This window comes from Synchiropus splendidus, chromosome 19 (assembly GCF_027744825.2).
Source record: "Synchiropus splendidus isolate RoL2022-P1 chromosome 19, RoL_Sspl_1.0, whole genome shotgun sequence".
Classification (NCBI taxonomy): domain Eukaryota; kingdom Metazoa; phylum Chordata; class Actinopteri; order Syngnathiformes; family Callionymidae; genus Synchiropus; species Synchiropus splendidus.
Window position 1 is genome coordinate 5,687,051 of NC_071352.1, and position 18,985 is coordinate 5,706,035.

Genomic DNA, 18,985 nt, shown 5'->3' on the forward strand with positions numbered 1-18,985 from the left:
AAGAGGAAGTTGCGAAGTGAAGGGGTGTAAGCAGCTCGCTGCTGCTGAGCCGCCCGAGCGCTCACTGGAGCAGCCAATATTAGACACAAGATCGCTCATTTGAGCTGTGCTACTGCTGATATAAAGAAGGGAACAACATCGTCCACATGTGCATGTGTTCCGGTTTCGAAATAGCCAACGACTAATGCAACGAAAGGTGTAAGCACGTCTCTATTTGACAGCAACATTGGCTTCATCCTTCTAGAAAAGCTAACGCATTAGCCACCCGCTGTTAGCATCGGTGTAGCCGAAGCTAAACAAGGGATTCTAAGTCTTACTGCTCATGTCTCCGGTTCTGGATCCGATGTCACATATCAGCGGCGTGATATGTTCTTATAGGGTGTGTGCTGACCACCACACGGCGGTTTAAACGGCGTGTTGACAGGTTACTTTTCATTTGAAACCACCCCATGGTGGAGCGCTTTCAAGGGACTGCGTGCAAGGTTCACTCTGGCCGGCTTGTTTTTTCAGAGTCACATGCTCAGCATGTTTTTAAGCTTTCGCTTAGCGTGGCCTGACCGGCTGGGAGACCATGAAAAAGCTCATTTGTGGGTCTAAAAGCTAGTGCTACGTTAACTAACGGTAGCCTCCTCTCCGGCTAAGTGACTAAGGCTAATCCAGAAACCACGGAAATCAACCTCCAACCATGGTGAGTACGCTCGTGTTTTCCTCCACAAAATACAAAGTCTCGGAGCTTTATGACGCAACGTGTGTCAACATTTCTGTCGTGAACCCGGGAGTCACGCTAGACACACGAGAATATCATGGCTTACAAGTACATGAGTAAATGTTGTGTAGCGGTTTGTGTCATCACGAAGACGCCCATCTTACTTAACTGAGTGTTTCCTCTCAGTTGTGTTCACTCTCAGCATGTTGTGGCTCATTTGAGGAATTCAGACCCGCCTGCTGCAGGGGAGGCTCCTGAGATCCTTCGCTTTTTGACCTTAGCAGCTAGTTTTAGTACGGCTTCTGTTGGCCTAAAAAACTATAGCATCCAGCCCTTTACCAATACCCCCCCCTGAATTGAATGTGTTGCTCTATCGTTGGTTGAGATGATGATGTTATAGGTTGATCTTCCGATGGGTTGAAATGTGAAGAGCTATCTTTTAGGAAACTACAAGAGTGTGAGCACTATGAATTCCGTCGCTGCACTCTTTGTTTATGTTTTTAAATATGATTCCTTCTCTATATTTGGGCCTAACTTTGTTTTTTATTGTCGTTCAGGCTTCTGAAGAGTCATCGCTGCGCGCTTTGGAAGGTCTGATGACTGAATTCTTCCATGGCTACACCACAAATGAACGAAAGAAAGAAATCGGTATGTCTGTCCAACACACCAAATCATTTTCTGCAGGTACTAGGGCTGTTGCTAACAACGATGACTAGTCACCCACAAACTTTACTGTTAAAGTGTCATTAGAAAGCAAAAAAATACTTATTATAAACACTAGTTATATAAGTTACAACCATATTGACAGTCGACTGGTCGGCATATGACGTTTACCATAACACAACCCGTCCGACTGAATTGCTGTAAATAGTTAATACTGATTTGAAACTCAACATTTGAACTGCTTGAAATGTGGTTTGAATCGTTTGCTGGCCTCAGCAGTTTAGTAGCTAATCATTTGCACACAGCCTGTGCAATAATGTTTAGACAAATATTCCTCCGTTTTTAATAATATATGGAATAAACTGAAGCTATTAGGGATGGACGATGTGGACAAAAAAATGTCATGATAAATGTTATTTCGACTATTTTATGATGACAATTGATGGTGGAGCTGGTCACCAACATCATCATTTGTTTGTGTTTAGATATAATAGTAAACTAAGTGTAGAAATGACAAATTCAATGTTTCACATCTCTGGTAGAAGCTGCTCGTGTCTGCTCTGTCAGTTGATGGTCTACTTTAACGATGGACCATATGGACATATTTCCCAGATACTGTTATAGAATATCCAACTATTTTCACTTCGGTGTTTCGCCAAGGCGCCAGCGCATCGGGAGACCTGCATGTGTTGATGTGAACCAAGGCAGACGACCGCATCAGAGAACCCATTAGGACAACTCCTTTTAATAAAAAAAAAACTGATCCAGAGACTCAGTCGACCAATGTCATTATAAGGTTTCCTGTATTAAAAGTTTAAAACTACTATTGTGATCTAAAGTCCACCAAACGCTCCACAGCTGCCACACGCCCGTGTCGGCTGTGAAACGCTGCGGCGCGCCGTCATCCAATGCAACGAATGAGCCGTGTGTTTATCGAATTCATCGTGATATGCAGAAAACCGATTTATTTTCACTAATATGTAACAGTAGGATCTGTATTTTTAGTTTTTGGTCTGACCTTCTCTTTTCATGTAATTTGAAATCCACTTCCTGTCTTCGACCGCATCACCTCGGTTTGTGATCTGACTAACTTCCTTGTTTGTGCAGAGGAGCTGCTGAATAATTTTGCACAGCAGACTGGAGCATGGCGCCACTGCTTATTTTTCCTTTCCAACACTCAGAACGAATATGTCATGATGTACAGCCTCACAGTATTTGAAGTAAGTACTCTAGTGTCTGGAGTATGTTCATGTTGAATACAGCAATTCATGTACATTTGAGTAGGCTGCAAAACTGACATCATTGTTTATTTTTAAGTTGAATAACTGAAGTCAGAAGTAAGGAATCAACTACAAATATGTTCTGTTATTGTCCTCTATTAAAGATCCACGATTGATTTAAACGGATATATATACATACACACACACACACACACTAACAAGCAAGCCTCATGGTTATGTCATGACACAGTTGTTTCTGACCTGCAGAACTTGGTGAACAAGATGTGGATTGGCCTTGCGTCTCAAGACAAGATGGAAATTCGTAACTGTCTGCCCAAACTCCTGCTTGCTCAGCATAAATCTGTGCCCTACTTTATTCGCAACAAGCTCTGCAAGGTCATCGTCGACATCGGTCGCCAGGACTGGCCGATGTTCTATCATGATTTCTTCACAAATACTCTTCAGGTAGGTCCTGGCAGCAATGATATTTATCACCTTACTAAGTCGTATACTTTCATTCACTCTCCTTCACAACAAAGGGGTTTGACTGGTTGGTGACTGTAATTCAGATTCTATGGGTGGCTTTGTCTTAGTTCCCCCATCTTTCCTGCTCGTCTGGCTCCACCAAACCTATCCCTGGGGGAATATAATTCATCATGTTTAGAGGATTCCTTCATTTGCTTTCCTCAGGATTCCACCGCTTCCTTCCCTTAGCCAGTTCTACTTGATCGACCTGCTTTAAACCAGGACCAACAGCAGAAGCAAACGATGCATTGCCATGATATTAATGGATGAATTATATGCGCAGTTGATCCAGTCTCCTGCTTTGGCGCCACTCGGTCTTGTAATGCTGAAAACCACTTCGGAGGAGCTCGCTTGTCCGCGGGAAGACTTGAGCGTTGCCAGGAAAGATGAGCTGCGCAAACTTCTGCTGGATCAGGTACCGACTGTACTTGGACTGCTGACAGGTGAGTGCCAATAGAATGTAAAGGAATTCAGCAGTGACTTCGGATTTCTGTGTTTTGTTTTTAACAATTTTGTTCCTTCCCAACCTGAAGGTATCCTGGAGACGTACTGGGACAAGCACAGTGTCATCGCATCCACTCCTCCCCCATCACCCACCTCAGGCCAAAGTCGTAAGTGGACTGTTGTATTTTTCAATTTCTGCTGTGCTAACCTCTGTTATTCTCCAACAGTGGAACTGCTTGGCAGCTTGTTTCAGGGCAGCCAGTACTCGAAGCTGCTCTGCCAACCCATGGCATCTTTAGACAACGACAGCCATCAGCTCTGCTGTCTGGTTCTGGAGTGTTTGGCCCACTTGTTCAGCTGGATCCCTCTCTCCACGAGCATCACCCCCTCCCTGCTGGCCTCCATTTTTCATTTTGCACGTTTTGGTTGCGATCTGCGAACGAAGTCCAAGAGCGGATCCTTCATATCGTCCACTTCCACCTCATCTAACGGACAGCTGAACCCGGGGACGGTGGCGCCGGCGTCCAACGGACGAAACGGACAGCAGAGCGAGAGCAGCAAGGTGGACCGTGCCAAGCTTGGAGTGCTCGCCATGACCTGTGTCAATGAACTAGTGTCCAAAAACTGTGTGCCAATGGACTTCGAGGAATATCTGTTGCGCATGTTCCAGCAGACTTTCTTTCTCCTCCAGAGGTTAACACGCGAGAACAATGCTCACACTGTGAAGAGTCGACTGCAGGAGCTGGACGAGAGGTTTGTCCACTCACACACATGCTGCTCAGGATTGATCAAATTTGAAACTGATGTGTTCAGCAAACCATAAAATGGTGGGATCTGAAAAAAATTCACACATATGTTGTTTTAATGTCTTAAAATGCAGCTGGTTTCCTCTTACAGATTCTTCCAAATGAGTGAAGTCTAGCAGAAGACGTTTTCAAAATATTTTGCTATTCTCTATAATAAGTGACCTAGAATATATATTTTGTCTGAGTATAGCAGCTGAATAATTGACAAATAAGATCAGATTTTAATTCTATCATAATGTAATGCACTGTTTGGTAGTTCACAAGGTCACGTCTGCGCAGTTCATGTGATGAATGAGCAAGAAAACAAGTCAGTGAGCCACAATGAAATGAATAGGTTGGAGGAATTTTATCCGCCATGTAGAGAAGTGCCTCTCATGCCAGACACCAGGGAACTTGAAACTGCGGAAATGTGGCTTCAAAAAATTATTTAAGGCCACATAGATCTGGAACATGAGCACCGATAGGTTTGAAAGATATAAACTGTAATCGAGTGTATGGTCTCCTTCTAATCTAACTCTTGCCCCACAGGGGCTGGGAGAGGCTCCACCCCCATCGTAACAGGAATGAGCCAAACATTTCTAGTGATAGAAAAAGTCAAGTATATTTACTGTATTACATGCTGTAGAATGTGGCTTCAAATTCGCACCATATTTCATCCCCCGAGGGCATGAACTGCTGCACACAGTCTGAGTCACTGCACTGAGGAAGTGAGCAATCTTCAGTGAAAGCAACATGAGAAAGTCACTTTTTTTTTCTTTTTTAGTTTTGCTGCCTTACTATAAGTTAAAATAGTAAACTTACAAATTTAAATAATTGCATAAGTAAAGGATTATAGACACACTTGAGAGGGTAAAAATGTGTCATTGTGCTGCAATAATTTTCCTCATTCAAATATCTTCACTTATATTCTCTTCTTATGGTCTGTGTTGTCCACTTTTTGTCGCAGTAGTATCTCTCTTATGTCATATCTCACTGGATGCAGGCTTTGAAACACATCCTGACCTGTCATGGTTACTAGGAAACTCAGTACTTCATGGTTGTTGAAAGGAGGTCTTTAATTCAATGTTTGTTCTTTTGATGCTGTTTTAAATATCTGTGCCAGCTTCAGTGAACCAAACATTCTGTTTGATGATAAAATGTCATCGTAATTTTGCAGTTACTTGGAGAAGTTCACCGACTTCCTGCGCCTGTTTGTCAGCGTGCACCTGAGGCGGATCGAGTCTAGTCCTCAGTTTCCTATTGTTGAGTTCCTCGCCCTCCTCTTCAAGTTCACGTTTAACCAGGTAAAGGTCATTTTAATGTTATACTCCAGCAGTTGGAGGCAGTAATTGCTGAAGCTCTCTGTCTCCACAGCCAACACATGAGGGCTACTTTGCGTGTTTGGATATTTGGAGTGTGTTCTTGGACTTCCTCACCACCAAAATCAAAAGTAGACTGGCTGATAGAGAGAGTGTTCTCAATAGGTAAGTAGCTGACTCTTGTTGCTTTACCAATACAAGCATGACATCAGGTGTTCAAAACGGCAATCGATGTCTGTGGTATTTAATTTAACTTAAGTGTAATTTAACTTAAGTTAATTTAATTTAAGTATCATCTGGACTTTGTCCTGACACCGGATTAAAAGGCGACCCCATGTGGTGCGTTGCAGAAACCTTCGGCGACACAAAATGAAGATACAATTGTAACAGATTGACCGAAATCTTCCTTCATGTACCTGCTTGAATACACACAAGAATATATATATTTTTTCTCTACAGGTACAAAGATGCCTTGGTTCTTCTGCTGAGGGAAGTTCTAAATCGTATCCAGTTCAGATTCAACCAGGCTCAGCTGGAAGAGCTGGACGATGAAACCCTGGATGATGATGTAAGAAAATGTCGGGTGAAATAAGTCAATTTATGGCCCTTTTTTGTCTCTGTTAGAGCAGTTAAACTTCAAAGCACATCTTCATTTGTCATCTCTCGCTTGTCGTTTGGTAACCATAGCAACAGACCGAGTGGCAAAGGTACCTACGTCAGAGTTTGGAGGTGGTTGCCAAAGTGATGGAGCTGCTGCCGTCACATGCGTTCACAACACTGGTGGGTGGTGTGTTTTTGTGATCAAAATGTGGATGTATAGTGAATTAAGCAGAAAATTTCTGTGCATAAAGTAATTGAAGTTCTACTTTCAACTTTTAAGAATGACTTCTGTTCTCTACAGTTTCCGATTCTTCAAGAGAACTTGGATGTGTACTTAGGTTTGCAGCAGTTCATCGTCACCACTGGTACAAGTGAGTCACATTTTTATTGAATTTTGTTGGCGTTACTTTGCTGCATTGAAAGTCATTGTCGCCATGTTGTGACTGTTCTCAGGCCGGAGACTCAACATCACAGCTGAGAATGACTGCCGCCGACTCCACTGCTCTCTCAGGGATCTCAGTTCTTTACTTCAAGCTGTGGGACGCTTGGCGGAGCATTTCATCGGAGAAGTCTTTGCTGCACGATTCACTGACGCTCTAGCAGTGGTGGAGAGGTGGGTTCCCATCAGATCCCTCACATGTTAGCTTCATGGTTGTGAACTCAGTGGTTGCTTTTCCCTACTGTAGGTTGGTTGAAGTGACCTGCTACGGCTCACAGACCAGCCTTTACGACCTGGAGACCGCTGTGCCTTCCGTGCTCAAGCCCGACCTCATCGATGTGTAAGCCATGTTCAAACCAAACTAGTTGAATCCTGTGTTCACGCTCGCTCTCTCGTCGTTCTGGCAGACACGCTCAGGCCCTCGCTGCACTTCAGGCCTACTGTCACTGGCTCGCCCAGTTCTACAGTGAAGCCCACGGTCAAAACCAGAGCCAGTTCAATAACCTCATAACATCTGCTATTAATGCCAGTTGTCCACTAGTCACTGCCAAGGTAGCGTTCCCTTTTGCTCAAATCTTCAGTCGTCCTTTTTAACTGCTCTGTTATGAGCGTCTTGCTTGACACGTGACTTCCTCTTCATTTAATATGGAGCCTTTCCATCGAGTCATCACCAAGCTTTTTCTCCTTCTCCTTCTGCCACAGGTACCTGAAAAATTGCTCCTGTCATCATGCCACTTAATCGTTTCCATCACGTCGACGGTGCGACCAGTTTTCTTGGTGACTCTGCCTGCTGTTCAGAACATCTTCAACCTCATCACCGGGAGTCAGCCCCAAAGACTGCCCCAAGAGGTCTGCGCTTGCTTCACGAAATCTATTGTGGATTTTTAAAAAACGCTTTCTAAATCCTTGCGTCTGCTGCTGCAGGCTCATCTGCTGGTGTGCCGCGCTTTATCCAACATGCTGCTGCTCCCGTGGCCAAATCTCCCAGAGAACGAGCAGCAGTGGCCGACCCGCTCCAGCAACCACGGCAGCCTTCTTTCCTCTCTCACCCGAGAGTACCGTCTTTTGAGAGGGACCGTAACCATGACGACCAGACGCCATGATCTGAATGAATGTCAGTGTTGCTTGTTAAGTTTCCTGTCTGGACGTCCACGTTTAAGTTTGCCCTCTGTTCTTCCAGTCAAGGCCGTCGTCCAACAAACCTTATCTGTGCTCCGAGACCTTGTGAACAGCATCTCCGGGGAATCCACCAAATCCCGCCAGATCTGCTATCAAAGTCTCCAAGAATCAGTCCAGGTGTCGCTCAGCCTGTTCCCCATCTTCATCCAGCAGCCAGGTCACTAGCTCTCCCTCTTGCGTCGTCACCGTAGGTGTTTTTCCTCAGCCAATGTTTTGCTCCTCTGCAGATGTGACCGACGAGATGCTGGCCTTCTTCTTGACCCTTTTCCAAGCACTGAGAGTTCAGATGGGCGTGGCCTTCACTGGGCAGATCATCCACAACTTCCTCAGCATGTTCACCAGGTAAGAATGTTCATGGACAATGATGTTTTCCCATGAAATGGTGATTTGTAGTTTGAGTAAAGAGGAAGTTTGAAAGTTCTTTGCAAAAGCTTTAGTGTTTGTCTCTGTTTTATCTTTCAGGGAGCAGCTTGCAGCGAGCATTTTGAATGAGGGAAGCGCTGGCTGTCGCGTGGTTCAGAAGTTTCTGAAGATCCTGCAGGTGGTGGTGCAAGAACCTGGCCAGGCCTTCAAGCCCTTTCTCCCCAACATCCTCTCCCTGTGCATGGAGCAAGTGTACCCTGTTCTAGCTGAGGTGAGTCAGCCAGTGTTTTATGACTTGCGTCGGTCACCTGGACTCACCTCTGCTGTCTGTACCTGAACAGCGCTCCTCCCCTGACGTCAAGGCGGAGATGTTTGAGCTGTTGTATCAGATTCTGCACCAGAACTGGAGGTATTTCTTTAAAACATCAGTCTTATCGAGTGTCCAAAGAGGCGTTGCAGAAGAAGCCATGGAGAACGAAGCTCAGTTCACAGCCGCTATGCAGGTGAGATTGTTTTTTTAATCACCCGACAGCACTATTTGTGACACTCCACGGTTGAGTCATGTTTTCATGACTTGGCGTGGGAGTGTCGTGGTGAGACATAGCTGTCATTTATGATTGTTGAACAACTGCGGGGTGGAGACAAATCAGTTTAAACAGATAAGTAATTCAAGGCTCAGCTAAACTGTTACTTGTCCTCCTCAGGCTTTTGGACAGTCGTTCCTGCAGCCCGACATCCACATCTTCAAACAGAACCTCTGCTACTTGGAATCCCTCAACAGCAAGCACAAGTTGTACCACAGAGTAAGTTGCACTTGCAGGACGGCGACTCGGAAGACGTTGTTGCCATGGATGTAACGCTCGATTCCTGATGTCTCGCAGAAGCTTTTCCGGACTTCCATGCTCTTCCATTTCATCAACGTGTTGTTACAAGTCCTCCTTCACAAAAGTCACGACCTCCTGCAGGAGGAGATCACCGTCGCCATTTACAACATGGCCTCCGTGGACTTTGATGCCTTTTACTCAGCCTTCATGCCCGAGTTCCTCAACGGCTGCCAGGGAGTGGACAGCAACCAGCGAGCCGTTCTGGCACGCAACTTCAAGCTTGAACAGGTACTGAAGATGCTCCAGTGAGGTTTTGTTCCGTGTCTTAATCCAGTTTCTTCTGCTCCAGGATCTGCCTTCGTTCACTCAGAGCGTGCAGCGGCTAGTGAACGACCTGCGCTACTACCGACTGTGCAACAGCAGTCTGCCCACTGGCACTATCAAGCTATAGCACGACGACTGTGTCGACCACTTTTGAACCGACGATGATGTTCATGGACTGCCTGTGCTGACCACTTGCCCAACACTCCTTTCCCAAACTGGGAATTTTAATTCACGTGTTAAAGGTCGAGTCATTGGAGTTTCAGGATGCTGCTGATGTTTTTCTACTGTAGTTTGTTGGCGCTATTTAAAAACCCAAAAGCAGAGCCCTCCTTATTTGTTGCGAATGAGTATTTGGCAAAAATGTAAACCTGGTCTGCCGATGGCTTTCGCCCCGGAACCGGATTAGTCTGAGCCAGGCCTTTTATCTCACAGCCCTGCGTCAACGCTGGGCTGGGACTGAGCACTTTCAACTCCTTTTGAGTTTTTAAAATGTCTGCTTTTGTTGATTTTTGCCTTTGACAGACTCTCAACTATCATTCCATTCTGAAAGAGAAACTCTCCTTAATAAAGTTAATTAAAGCAATTTTTTAGTAAAATCAAAATCGCCTTTTTTTCCTGAACGAACACAGTATATATTTATTTTTTTGTTCTCCCTATAACAGTACGATGGATAAAATGGTCGTCCTTGTTCACTTCTTCCATACGAAAACCTTCAATTTGAGATGTTCCTGCTTCGGTAAAACATCACGAATGTTGGTGAAACAAAGCCTGGATTTTTGTTGATGTTTTTCCAAAAAGAACAACTGAAGTCCACAACTTTGTTAAGCTAATAAACACCAGGGTGAATGGTCGAAGAGCGCGTGCATGTGCGTCACCAGAATTAATTTAAAGGTACGTGATTTGGTTTTAACTAATGTTCAGTTAAATGTCAGTCAGTGAAATGTGTTTGAACGAAAAGAGCGACGTAGGCTGCATGAGTGTGTGGCTAAATGCAAATGTATGGTGATAAACTTCGTGGCGTGTATTAGCCAACTAGCTTGCTAACTAATGTAGCATCGGCTTGCTCCCGGCTTCAACTTTAACTCTACTAAAGTACATTATTTTATTTCGTTTATTGCTTTTAAAGTTCTAAATAACTTAGTGTAACAGTTTATTTCAGGAACATTGGAATTTTTTCTCCCGATATTCGCCGTGAATCAAAGTTACCTCGCATAATATTGTAAAAAAAAAAAATAATTTTCCAACTTAAGTCTTTGATAACACATAACGCGTTTAAGAACTAACATAACCCGAGTTCCAAATCAAAGCCAACGTGCGTTTGTTGTTGCGTGTCGGGTTTATTTAACGAAGAGCGCGTGAGCAAATGTTTGGATTCACGGTGAAAGTTTAATGTTGCACAAATGACAGACGCACCTTCGCCATCACATGTTTTGGTCAAATAGTCAAAGAAGGGGCGTGGGGTGGAGAGAGGGGACTATTTTAATGGCGTTTCATTGAGACGGGCTCGTCCGACCAGAGGCGTGATGTTGCAGCGATGCTTACTTCGATCACTGGCGTCTTCGTGGGTCCGAGGAGCCAAGAAAAGTCTCCTCGTCAGATGTCCTCCTCCAGTCTTCGCTGGACTCCGACATAACTCAGGTAACACTTTTACAAGTTTCCCTTCAAAGAAGCATCGTTTCACCGATAATTCTCGCGTGTATGGCTCGCATTTATCACTTATTTTCTATATAATAGCGTGTTTGCCACCGAGCGTCACGTTGCCAGATCAACTCCACAGGTCATGAACTGGAACTAGGTTAGAGGCACCGAGATGGTGATAGTGACATGTTTGTTGTGGGACCGGAATCTATCTGCGTTATAGACCCAAACGTCACCCGGTTCTATTTCCTTTTTAATTCAGTCCAGCCGGGAGCCTCTCGTGGCGATCACATGCGTGTTCCATTGACTGCATGCTGTCAGTCATTATAGCCGCTCTTCTGTTTGTAGATTGACGACTTGGATGGACGACATACTGACGTTGGCTTGTTCTAAAATACAGTGCTTAGTTGCGCTCATTGATAAATGAGGATAAATGATTCCATGCTACCACTATTAATGTAAGAAATATTTGTTCTGAAGCTGCATGCTACTCACTTTTAATACCCAATTTCTTGTCTATAATTACTACATAACTGCTTCTCCCCCAGACATAAGGGAACGCACCCTGGTGGCTGTGAAACCAGATGGAGTCCAACGGCGACTGGTTGGACAAATAATCCGCCGGTTCGAGCAGCGGGGTTTCAAGCTGGTGGGCCTGAAGATGCTGCAGGTATTGCCCATAAGACTTTAATGCAACAGAGTTATTGTCATCTGAAATCCTTCTGTGACCCTGAGGTCTCTGAGGACCTTCTGTCTCAGCACTACTGCGAGTTGAGGAAGAAACCTTTTTACCCCAACCTGCTCAAGTACATGACCTCTGGCCCCGTGGTTGTCATGGTAGGACGCAGCATAATCCGTGGTGTGGTTCAGCTGCTCAACATAGTGTTGCTTGTGCTCTTGGGTCCAGGTCTGGGAAGGTCTGGATGTGGTGCAGACAACTCGCACCATGGTTGGTCCCACCAATCCGGCTCAGGCTGCGGCGGGGACGGTCCGGGGCGACTTCAGCCTGCATGTTAGCAGGTGACCAAAAACCCTTTACTGTAACCTCTGGAATCAGTAGCTGACACAGCACATGTTGATTTTAGGAATGTGGTCCACGCCAGTGACTCTCTTGAGGGCGCGAAGAGGGAGATCCAACTGTGGTTTCAGGGTCAAGAGCTCTTGAACTGGGACTGCTGGGACCAAAGCTTCACCAGTGAGAGCTGAGGAGTGGGATCGCAGAGAGAGTCAGAAACCTTTGGTGCTTGCTGGAGAGCTGGAAACTTTTTACTGTTGCTAACAAGTGATTTACCTCAACAAAGTGCACTTCAATTTATGACGTTTCAGTCTGAATTGTTCTCTATATGCAGTAAGATGTTTGCCTCAAGAGACATCACCTGCTTTGTTCTGTGTGACCTCTGAAAATCATATTGTCGAATTCTTGAAAATCATTTTGTCTATTCTTAAACTTCAACTCGTGATATATTCATTTTTTTTTACATTTAGAATTAAAGGTTTTCATGATGATCAAAATAAGTCCTGTATTTAAGTCTAAATTTCAGTGTTACAATGTGAAGCTCTCATAAAGAACCATAGCAGATGAATGAATATCATGTGTGTTTGTGCAATCCCTGAAGAAATCAGACTTGGAATCTTGACTTTTTTAAATATATCAGGTTACCTACCGCACAATTGATGTTCTGAAAGACTGTGAAAGTGTTTGTATCTTAATAAAGATCAATAATAAAAATGGAGTCGTGTCGGTGTTCATGTCTCTTTTTGCTCTGAAGTTTTGTGAGGATCGGAGTCCAGCCCCCGACACCCTGCCTGCACTCTCCTCTTCGCCTCATGTTATCTCTGGCCTCTCATCTGGATGTCATTTTTGACTTGAGCCATTTTGTTGCATTCAGATCTGATTCATTTCAGAGGCATTTTTGATGCAATAATTTTATATAAAACATTAGGGGGAGCAGTGACCTGTGAACAACAACAACAGCTCATCTCCAGAGTCACTCGATGCTGCATTATTTCATGTATTATCTTCACACTGTTTCTCTGTAGGATCCCACTCAGGTCTGATCTCTCATTCCAGGGCGATCTTCTGCTTCTGCCTCTCCATCGCCTTCTCCAGTTCGGTGGCCCTGCGCTCGTCCTGCGGGAGGCGACATCAGGAAAATGAGGAGGTGCAGCAGGTCAACTCCACACGCGTCAATATTTGAGAAAGCGGTCAAAGTAGGTTGTGTTATGTAAGTCAGTGCTGAAAGTCAAGGTCGAGCAAACAGACGGGGAGAACATGAGCACCTCCAGCAGGGCCTTCTGCATCATGATCTGGCTGTAGACTTTCACTCCCTCCTGCGGGGACACCCTTCGGAGTTCCTCTTTCTTCAGGGAGAACAGTTGTGCCGCGTTCAAGATCCCCAGGCTCTGTACGGTTCTGACCCAGAGACACGTCCATGGTTTTATTGTCAACGATCACAACACTGTTATCATGGCGGCCCGACGCATGGTGGCGATATTGGACCATTTAATCTAGTATCAAACTCAACGGCGCAGAGTAATGAAAATAATAACGCTGTTAAGAATTGAATTACTAAAAAAGCTAGGTATGTTTTCATATTTTACGGACCCCTCGAGGTTTCATGTATGTGTTTATTTTTTTGGATGTGACATGCATGAGTTTATTTTGTGAAAATGATCTCGAGATAAAAACATAAACTCATGCATGTCACATCACAAAAAATAAACTCACCGAGACAAACGATATCTCGTGATAATTTTTTTTTCCATTTTTTGCATTTTCTTGATCCTTTTTTACAAATACAAAACGTGTGATAAATAAGCCATTAAACATGAGTTAAAACTATTATAATCTATTGACAGCCTTACTTTAAACAATTGAGAAATATACAACTGCGGAACCTTAAATATAAGTAAATATATATACAAATGTGGAGCATGTTCCCCAGCCCTTACTAAAAAAATGGTTTGCTTAGGACCCTTTATAGGAAAAGTGGAACTGACTCACTGTGGGCTGAAGCCCTTGCTGCTGAGCCAGGTCTCCACCTCTGATGCAGAGGAGTGGTAGTTAAGGGGGGCAGCGCTCCCGGCGGAGCGGGGCACCACCAGAGCACGGGACGAGCCTTTCTTGCCTGCCAGTCGTTCCAAAAGCTCGTCGTTCATGATGAGGACTGAAAACACACAGACATTGGCATCTGATGCGCTGTGACCTGATGTGAACAGAGGTATTGATGGCTTTTGTTGTATTTTCAAAATCAGACTGGAATGTTTATATTGCTGATAGTTTTTGTCAGAATGGAGACAGCAAAGTATGGCAGCGAGATTATAAAAAAAACAATGTCTGACTTTTGAATTTAATGTCACAAGTTTTCTGACTGCGTGGTGATCCGCCTCTTCTCGCCCACGGACAGCTGGGCTCTACCATCCTGCCAGGACGTGTGGAGGACACTCCATGAATACATTAGTACTGTGACACATTTTTCAAATTTTTTTGGCTTTCCATCTTTTTTATGACTTTTTTTTCTTTCCCCAGAAGTAGAATTTGGAAATGTGTTTAACCACTAATTTCCTCATGACTAGTTGTTTATTGTGGATCACTCCAACAGACACATTTTTTGAATATTGCTATTCAACAACAAATATTGATGTTTATTTGATTTAGGTTTTTTTCACATATTATTTCTTGGTATTTTGTTATATTAACATCTTAATTATATGGGGGTTTTTTTTCAAAAATGATTACTTTTTTCCTCATATGACCTCTAACCCTCAACTTGGTGGAGGAAATAAAGTTACCTTTATTTCCGTTGTCTCCCTGCAGTGGCAGTGAAGGCAAGACCATGCTCTGAGGTCTCATGGTTGGGCTTGTAGCGGTGGGGCTGGTCCCATCTGAGCTCGGCGCAGCATATGAAAAGTACTTTGACCTCGGGGAGAGGGACGTCTTCTGTGAAGGGGAGGCACTATAATGAGCATGAATATCATGTGCTTTTGTCAGGGTCAAGAAGAGCTGTGGTGACCGTTGACTCTCTGCGCAGCAACTCGCTGCCCCGCTCTGTGCTGCTCAGGGCGGACAGAGGCTCCAGAATGTTGGAGGGAATGAAGCCAATCTGGTCGTAACGATTCCGACACTTCCACCAGCGCTTCGACGAATCCAGGACCTAATGAAACAGAGTTGAACCGTGGACATTGGCGGGAAAAGATTCACCTACTTCCCTACAGCGTCTTCACCTCGAGTGTTTCTCCCTGCTGCACTGAAAGCTCACTGCTGTTCCTCGCCACAAAATCATAACTGCAGCAGTAAAGCCGCTCTCCCTCCGGTGGGGCTCCGTCCACTTCTCTGAAATCATGATGATACACCAGTCAGCCGCTGTTCAGGTGCTATTCCGAGGTGCACCGTTCGCCTGCACTTCCTGCTCAGTTTGTGTGAACATTCGAATGTAAATTTACACTGTAGATTAGAAAAGGTGTCTTTAAACACTGTAAAAAATGTGTCGGTCAACATTTTTTTCAAGTGTGTTCTGCTCTAAGGTCAAAGCCACTTCCATAAATGGGAGTCCATCTCAACACCACTTTGTCTACCTTATGTCATTGAATGCGTCTGGGTAACTCTCAGTAATTGGTCTTAAATTCAGATAAAAAAACCCTCACACTTAATAACTTACTCTGCTTGTTCACCGTGATGCTCCTCTGTGTGACTAACTTGAACTCTTTGTCTTTCCAGATGCTCTCTGAAGGCCTCTTGCTTGTGCTGGGATTCAACAGGGTCTTCCACCGATCTACCAGAAGAGTTAACAGCCGGAGGCTGCCATCGGTCCAGGAACACCGGCGAATATGGAGGTACAGAAACACTAAGTTGGGATCTGGAGAGGAAGGCAAGGATGAGTAAACCTCCAAAGATGGACACAAGCAGAGCGACCGACCGACCGACTCACCGAGGGGAGTTCCAGTTGGGTCCTAATGAGGTCCACAGCTGTTTCTCATCTGCAGTCAGGTTGTCCTGGAGGAAGGAGACTGCACCACTGGTCATAGCTGGACTGAGAACTGATGCAGCCAAAGTTGAATCTCCAGTGGTCTTCACCATCTGAGACAAAGGCACTCAGCGACGGGAAGTGACAATGTTTGAACTGTGGAGAAACTCACCAGTCGAAGAGGAACAAAGACGTGATGGAGCAGCGTCGGTGCGTCTGGCTGAGATATCAATGACTTCAGACGGTCCTAAAAATAACACGGGATGCGCTGACATTAGTAATGCAAAGATAAAAACACGTTGAGCTCTTGGTAGTCAGGATTTAAACCTGCGCTCACCAGAAGACAGAGCGAGTACTTGATCTTCTGAAAGATGTCAGTGAATTCTTCCTCAGATGGAGGCTGGGCCTTCATGGCCAGCAGGTCATCTGCACACAAAAGATGGGGCCCACTATTTCAGACTCATGGAAGCATTATTTATCCTCTTGTCGGACGGTTATGTAGTTACACCTGTAGCATTAGAAGTAGCCAATTCAAGGCTCCACCTTGTATTTAAAAATGACATCACCTCCAGCACATGTCTGACTAAGAGGCCACAGCTTGGACTTTTCCTGTCTTTGTGTGCCTCTTCCACCGATCTGTTTCGAAAACGCCCAAATCTTCGTTTGTAAATCTGCAGTGAGCTGATGTGCTCGAAGTGTTAGGGTGTCAGCGGCTCATGTACATGAGATTGAGTCATCCCAACCTGAAAGTTAATCATCCAAAAAAATAGACTGTTCTTTGTCCTGCCCAGCATAAACACTCATCTGAGTCAGTCCCAGTGTTAAAGGTGTGGGGCGACTCTAGCGTCTCTTACAACCATAGTTTTACGATTCAGCTACTCATTTTACGTGATCTGTTTTCCCGCAGATCAAAACTCCTGAAGGTTTGATGTGACAGGTTTTTTCCTACCATCCTGATCATTTTTCTTCTTGCCCTTCCGGCTCCTCTTGCTCTTCCTCTGGTTCAGGACACTCTGGGCATCGGCCGTCTGCTGCAGACGCATCATGAAGCGCTCCACGTCATCGAAGCAGTGGTTAATGATCTCCTGAGGAGGTGAGGATATTTACAGCAGGGAGGTTTGTCAAGCTTTATACTGACAAATATGGTGAAATCAGACATTGGGATTAATGCAAAAGCTTGATATCTGGAAACATATATAATAATTCAAGGTGTATATGAGCTTCCCTTTCCACTTAAAACTTCTGTTCAGTTGAAGCCTCAGCAGTGTTTTGCCCTACTGGTTAGCTTTAAGTTAGCATGACTTCCCATACACAACACACTCATTCATGGTCTGAAAGTCTGAAGATGATCACTCACCACTTCCCTTTCTGCATCCAGCTCAGATGCTTGATATGACTTCTCAGTGGCGTCAGTCACTGAAGCAGACAGGATGTTTAGAAACACGAGCAGGAAGCGCTTTTGGACGACAAGTCACATACACGTACCTTTCTCTGAGACAGCAGGCTCTCTATAGATAACATGACCCCCAGGTCCAGGCATGACTTTGACCCCTGAAGGCTTCCGGGGTACAACTGGGGGTGCGGACATCTACAAGGTCAAAAGAGATTTTAATTCACTTGTTCTGCAGTTTAATGAACAAATAAAATGTTTTTGTAACTCAATATAAAACCCCTTTTAAAGAAACCCTTCAAAGTTGACCCTGATATTGTTAAACTCCATATGTTGTTCAGGTATGAATGGCATTTGCTAGTGTGTGTGTTGTCATTGACGGAAACACTACAGGAAAAACCACTGTCACCTGGTATGCAGATGACACAACCAGCCAAACTTCAGATAATAAACACCACAAAATAAACAGTCAGTTTTTACTTATGTGGTGCAAGTCAATGATGTTACTCTGCAAATCCTCACGGGACATCGCTTTCTCAGAAAAACTGCGTCAGGAAAATGTAACCTGAACAAAGGTAGGTGACACAGCGGCTTCTCGAGGGTCAGCACATGGTTCCCGTGTCAGCTTCAAACACTCGATTTATACAGAAAAAGCAGCCATACGCCACTGTACCTTTTGTCGCACTTCGAGTTGAAATAAATCCAAGTGACAGAAGCAAAGCCTCGTGCTGAGCTCTCCGTGCACTGAGCCTCAACCTGGCTCCGTCCGCCTTCCACAGATATGCACAAACGAGAAAAACTAGTCTTCCCTGGAAGTTAATCTGCTTTCACTCTCCTCAGACCGAGACACACACACACACACACACACGCGCTCTGCTCACCTGTGACAGGTATTTCAGCCCAACCTGTGGCCCGTGCCAAAGGGTTAATGTGATCTGCATCACATTCCATTCCAAAAATGTGTTCCTTTAAGCTCCACACCGCCAAGTTTCGATTGAGACTCGTACGACAACTAGCACGGATGTGTTGCTTCATCTGCATTGCAGTTGTGGTTAAGAGTGTTAAAGTGTGGTGTCGGTCACAGTTTTTACTGTGTACCAATAGTCTGGGAAGATGAGTTGGCCCTGACTGAAAATGCCAAAAAACAACTCAAAAAACTCAAAAAATGACTCTAAAACTACTTGTCTGCCATCCTTGGACCATCTGAACATCAAGGAAAGCGGAGAAATTGATAAAAATGCAATCGTCAAATTTTGGTGAATTTTTGCAAAATTCATATGACAGCGATAAGGCCATCATATGCCAGGACCAATTTTTTAAAAAATCACCAAAATTGTGTGTATTTCAATCAATGTCTTTGCTTTCCTTGATGTTCCGATGGTTCATGGATGGCAGACAAGTAGTTTTAAAGTTTTTTGAGTTCTGAAAAAGCGTCATTTTTTTACATTTTGAGTCAGTGCCGGGGCTGGGGAGGTCAGTCGGGCGTGAGAGACTCAGAGGACAACTGTGGCTTACCTAGAGCAGCGTTAGATTTTTGTGGTTTGAGTCACATTATCTGGTGCAAGATCAGAAGAGAGGATCTGAGCTAAGAAGAAATTGTTG

The 18,985-nt window shown here is 44.5% G+C and overlaps 4 protein-coding genes across 7 annotated transcripts in view; 3 read left to right on the forward strand and 1 right to left on the reverse strand.

The window, feature by feature from the left end:
- Positions 1–13,200, forward strand: xpo6 (exportin 6). The gene is made up of 25 exons (XM_053851194.1): positions 1–688; positions 1,264–1,354; positions 2,477–2,589; positions 2,857–3,054; positions 3,398–3,557; positions 3,648–3,725; positions 3,786–4,311; positions 5,521–5,647; positions 5,718–5,827; positions 6,122–6,230; positions 6,350–6,442; positions 6,564–6,633; positions 6,716–6,875; positions 6,949–7,041; positions 7,109–7,253; positions 7,404–7,550; positions 7,626–7,815; positions 7,882–8,037; positions 8,108–8,222; positions 8,343–8,514; positions 8,585–8,746; positions 8,948–9,046; positions 9,125–9,355; positions 9,417–10,282; positions 13,101–13,200. Exons 1-24 carry the CDS (start codon positions 686–688, stop codon positions 9,516–9,518), a joined length of 3,450 nt encoding a protein of 1,149 aa, XP_053707169.1. The 5' UTR covers positions 1–685; the 3' UTR covers positions 9,519–10,282; positions 13,101–13,200.
- nme4 (NME/NM23 nucleoside diphosphate kinase 4) lies at positions 10,775–12,774 on the forward strand. The gene is made up of 5 exons (XM_053851202.1): positions 10,775–11,029; positions 11,578–11,699; positions 11,765–11,866; positions 11,937–12,049; positions 12,115–12,774. Exons 1-5 carry the CDS (start codon positions 10,915–10,917, stop codon positions 12,233–12,235), a joined length of 573 nt encoding a protein of 190 aa, XP_053707177.1. The 5' UTR covers positions 10,775–10,914; the 3' UTR covers positions 12,236–12,774.
- On the reverse strand, positions 12,353–18,165 carry eps8l1a (eps8 like 1a). 2 transcript variants are annotated; one of them, XM_053851201.1, is made up of 14 exons: positions 17,949–18,081; positions 17,479–17,581; positions 17,351–17,409; positions 16,943–17,078; positions 16,331–16,419; positions 16,166–16,240; positions 15,958–16,106; positions 15,688–15,885; positions 15,254–15,362; positions 15,043–15,183; positions 14,822–14,969; positions 14,034–14,196; positions 13,310–13,442; positions 12,353–13,160 (listed from the first exon to the last, which is right to left on the reverse strand). In XM_053851201.1, exons 2-14 carry the CDS (start codon positions 17,579–17,581, stop codon positions 13,092–13,094), a joined length of 1,572 nt encoding a protein of 523 aa, XP_053707176.1. In that variant the 5' UTR covers positions 17,949–18,081; the 3' UTR covers positions 12,353–13,091. The 2 variants fall into 2 exon arrangements, with proteins under 2 accessions (XP_053707176.1, XP_053707174.1); XM_053851199.1 differs by having other exon boundaries at positions 12,354–13,160; positions 18,057–18,165.
- slc6a16a (solute carrier family 6 member 16a) overlaps positions 14,258–18,985 on the forward strand; it is a 14,042-nt gene continuing 9,314 nt past the window's right edge. The window contains exons 1-3 of one of the 3 annotated variants that reach the window (XM_053851196.1): positions 14,258–15,400; positions 15,747–16,203; positions 17,001–17,086. The gene's annotated coding sequence lies outside the window, so the exon portion shown is untranslated. Of the gene's footprint in view, positions 15,401–15,546; positions 16,204–16,997; positions 17,087–18,985 lie in introns of those variants that run through there. The other 2 variants (XM_053851197.1, XM_053851198.1) reach the window with 2 other exon arrangements.

Excerpts from the sequence above, each read along its gene's own strand:
- nme4 (XM_053851202.1), top strand. The coding sequence starts at position 10,915 with ATGTTGCAGCGATGCTTACTTCGATCACTGGCGTCTTCGTGGGTCCGA. Across the intron at positions 11,030-11,577 it reads TGGACTCCGACATAACTCAG|ACATAAGGGAACGCACCCTG; the intron begins GTAACACTTTTA and ends CTTCTCCCCCAG. Across the intron at positions 12,050-12,114 it reads TTCAGCCTGCATGTTAGCAG|GAATGTGGTCCACGCCAGTG; the intron begins GTGACCAAAAAC and ends TGTTGATTTTAG.
- xpo6 (XM_053851194.1), top strand. Across the intron at positions 2,590-2,856 it reads ACAGCCTCACAGTATTTGAA|AACTTGGTGAACAAGATGTG; the intron begins GTAAGTACTCTA and ends TCTGACCTGCAG. Across the intron at positions 6,876-6,948 it reads GCTCTAGCAGTGGTGGAGAG|GTTGGTTGAAGTGACCTGCT; the intron begins GTGGGTTCCCAT and ends TCCCTACTGTAG.
- eps8l1a (XM_053851201.1), bottom strand. The coding sequence starts at position 17,581 with ATGTCCGCACCCCCAGTTGTACCCCGGAAGCCTTCAGGGGTCAAAGTC. Across the intron at positions 16,241-16,330 it reads AGTACTCGCTCTGTCTTCTG|GACCGTCTGAAGTCATTGAT; the intron begins GTGAGCGCAGGT and ends TGTTATTTTTAG. Across the intron at positions 15,184-15,253 it reads AGCAGGGAGAAACACTCGAG|GTCCTGGATTCGTCGAAGCG; the intron begins GTGAAGACGCTG and ends CTGTTTCATTAG.